Source organism: Empidonax traillii, unplaced genomic scaffold (genome assembly GCF_003031625.1).
Source record: "Empidonax traillii isolate 1590-97213 ecotype Southwest subspecies unplaced genomic scaffold, ASM303162v1 scaffold2240:size50041, whole genome shotgun sequence".
NCBI classification, from domain to species: Eukaryota; Metazoa; Chordata; class Aves; order Passeriformes; family Tyrannidae; genus Empidonax; species Empidonax traillii.
This window is the reverse complement of record NW_020957433.1, coordinates 17042-20035: the sequence shown is the minus strand read 5'-3', so window position 1 is coordinate 20035 and position 2994 is coordinate 17042. Positions and strand designations below refer to the sequence as shown.

The 2994-nt window shown below is 45.0% G+C and overlaps 1 protein-coding gene across 1 annotated transcript; it reads right to left on the bottom strand.

Moving 5' to 3' along the window:
* Positions 1–417: 417 nt before the first annotated feature.
* Positions 418–1374, bottom strand: LOC114071736 (taste receptor type 2 member 40-like). The gene has a single exon (XM_027909592.1). It carries the CDS (start codon positions 1372–1374, stop codon positions 418–420), a length of 957 nt encoding a protein of 318 aa, XP_027765393.1.
* Positions 1375–2994: the final 1620 nt, after the last annotated feature.

The window sequence follows — 2994 nt, the reverse complement described above, 5'->3', positions numbered from 1 at the left end:
CTGCCAGACAGTGATACAGCTCATCATCTTACACGAGAACAGGGTCACAGCAGCAAGAAATGTCAACTAAAACAGAGAAACCTATTGTTTAGTTCAGTCATTTCAATCAGCAAGTGCCAAAGCATTAGTGGCAGGTTTGCAGTGTCATTATTGCCCTTTTGCATCCAGCCCATGCACCAGGTCAAAATGAAGTTGTTATTGACAATAATTCAGCTCGAAAATTATCTAAACTAAACTATATGAATAATGAATCATTTAACTCAAAGTATTTTAGTTCAAAGAATTTGAATGCAGTGTCCTTAACTGAGATGGGGAAGAGGGAAGTATCATCTACACTGCCTGGAGCTTTGCTTTACAGATTAAGGGACTTGTTTACTACAGTGAAGGGTCAACATTTTGCATGGGCTCCAGCTTTAGTTACAGTTCCTGTGTCATGCAAAACTTGCACTTCAGACAGGGCAGAATCCTTAACAGTGTCGTTTCCAGACTGGGGTTGCTGAAAATCAGAATGAGGGAATGAACACCCGGATAAGCATACATAAATGCATAAATCATCAACATCATGGGATTTTTCTCCTTTGTAGAATAAATCATCCCTACAACCAAACATATAAAGTTGATGCTGTACATTACGAAGAAGGAGATAATTGATTTCATGGCTTTGATGTGGGCATCCATGCTGAGGTCCTTCATGGAGGTGGTCTGCATGTTGCATTTGTGTCTCCAGAGAGAAAAGAGAAGGAGAAGGGCAGAAGAGGTGACCGCTGTCAATGAAGTGGCATATCCAAAGCCACTGATAAAATAAAGAGTGAGAAATTGTTCCTCTATCTTGAGTTTCACTTTCCAAAAATGTCCTTGCCTGGTGGAATTGTTACAGTGCAGTTTATTAGTGAAATCATAGACAAGGATTCCAGCTACCAGGGAGAAAAGCGCAGACCCCAACAGGAGCCAGGGCACAATCCTGTCAATTTTTACTTCCAGGTAGATGAAGAAGCTGTTCCTGAAAGTGGCAATTTTTATACAATAAAAGACACAAAGACAGGCTGAAATCCAAAAGTTGGAACAAGTGAAAAAGCTCTGAGCACTACTAAGGAGTGGAAGAGTTGAGTGAACATGAAGGTAGTTGGGATAAATGATTGAAAGAAAGGAAAATACCCAAAAGATGCACAAATAACAAAACCTGGAACATCCCAGTAACAGCAAGATCTTCTCATAAGAGTTCAAGGTTTTCTTTCTCACCCAGGTCATGCAAATCACAGAAACAATGAAAGCATTTATCCACATGCCAGAAAACGCCACAAAGGTGATGATGGCCAGAGCTGTGGAATCATATGAAGTGACATTGAATTGTTCTTGAGAGTGACAAGCTTCCATCATGGGAGTTGGGAGCCGTGCTGTGCTGGTCAAGGGGGCTGTTGCACCACTGCCAAGCGCAGGTCAGCGGTTGCTGTTCCCTGAGTGTCCCATCTGGAAAGAGGAGCTTTATAGAGCTGCTGGTGGGGGGGATTGTGGTGCCGCTCCCCTTGAGAGCAGGGCAGGTGCAGGGATGTAAATGTGCTGGGTGTCCCCTTACCTGGTGTCAGTGTCACTCTGCAGTATTTGAATGTTGGTTCAGGAGGGCTGTGTTGAGTGACACAAAAAGCGGAGATGTTTTTGTGCAGAGATCAGTGTTGTGATTCTGTGAGTAACCATTGTTTGATCCCTTTCAGGTTTCCAGGCTGGATTCTTCTGTCCCTTGGCCACCAATAGGCCTCACTCAGAGTGGGGGAGAAATGCCTCACATGCAATATTGGGGCAGTTTTGGGCACCACAATATAAGAGAGATATTAAGCCATTAGAGAATTCCAGGAGGTTGATGAAGGGCCTTGAGGGGAAGCCTTATGAGAAGCTGAGGTCACTCCTCTATTCAGCTGGAGAAGAGACTGAGGGGAGACCTCATGGCAGTGACAACTGCCTTGTGAGGGGAAGAGGGGAGGCAGGCACTGTGTCTTCTCTGTGGGGATAAGTGACAGGACCCAAGGGAGTGGCCTGAAGTGTCAGGGCAGGTGTAGTTTGGACATTAGAAAAATTTTTTTACCCAGAGAGTGGTTGGGCACTGTCGTGGTTTTGCTCTGGGTCAATTTGCTTTCCACCCCGCACACAATTACTACTAGTTGAGAGAAGGTTTTTGCAGACAAAAGAGAGACAGGATTTGGGGAAAGTAGTATAAACATTTATTACTAGTTAAACAAAAACTACTAATAAATTAAAAAGTTAAGAACTATATCTACAACAATTTCTACTCAAGTTGAAGTGCTATATATTTACAGAAATACGTTTTCCCCTTTTTTACTAGTCCAAGGAGAAGAAGTAGTCTCATTTTCTATTTTCAGAGTTCCAGCTCTCTCTCTCTAGTAATAGATCTTCAGTAGCAGCAGTATTCTCCTTGCAGCTGGAACTTTTTCTCTCTCTTTCTCGCTCTGTGTTGGCTTCCAGGGCTGGGCTTACCCCCCTCCTGGGCTAAGACCAAAGGCTGGAGGTTACCCAGGTCCCGAAGGGTTTTCTCTTTGGTACATTCACAGACTCCTCAATCAGCCGCATGGGGGGTCTCCTTACTCCAACAAACTTTTACAAGTAGCAGGGATTACCTTTCAGTCTTTTCCCTGCTGAGGAGAGAGAGCGAAAAGGGGGGGTGGGGGGGAACAAGCCCCCCGTTTCACACTTTACTTTTCTTGCTGCAGCCTCAGCTGCCAGCTTCGACCTTGGAAGCTCCGTTATCTTTCGGCTGGAATTCTTCCACAGCAGTTTCTGTCCAAGCAGTTTGTCTTTTAAACTTTTTTTCTTCACTCTCTTACAAGAGAGAAGGGAGGACTTCAGTGCTACACCTGCTCCCCCCACCCTGGCCCAAGCTGGGGGAGGAGGGAGTCTGGCCCTGCTCGGACCCGCTACTCCTCTCCCCTACATGGCTGCTGCCCCTAATTTCAACTGCGCAAACAAACCTTCTCTTCCGTTTTC

Bases quoted from the DNA above. Each gene is read 5' to 3' on its own strand.
- LOC114071736 (XM_027909592.1), bottom strand. From the start codon at position 1,374: ATGGAAGCTTGTCACTCTCAAGAACAATTCAATGTCACTTCATATGAT.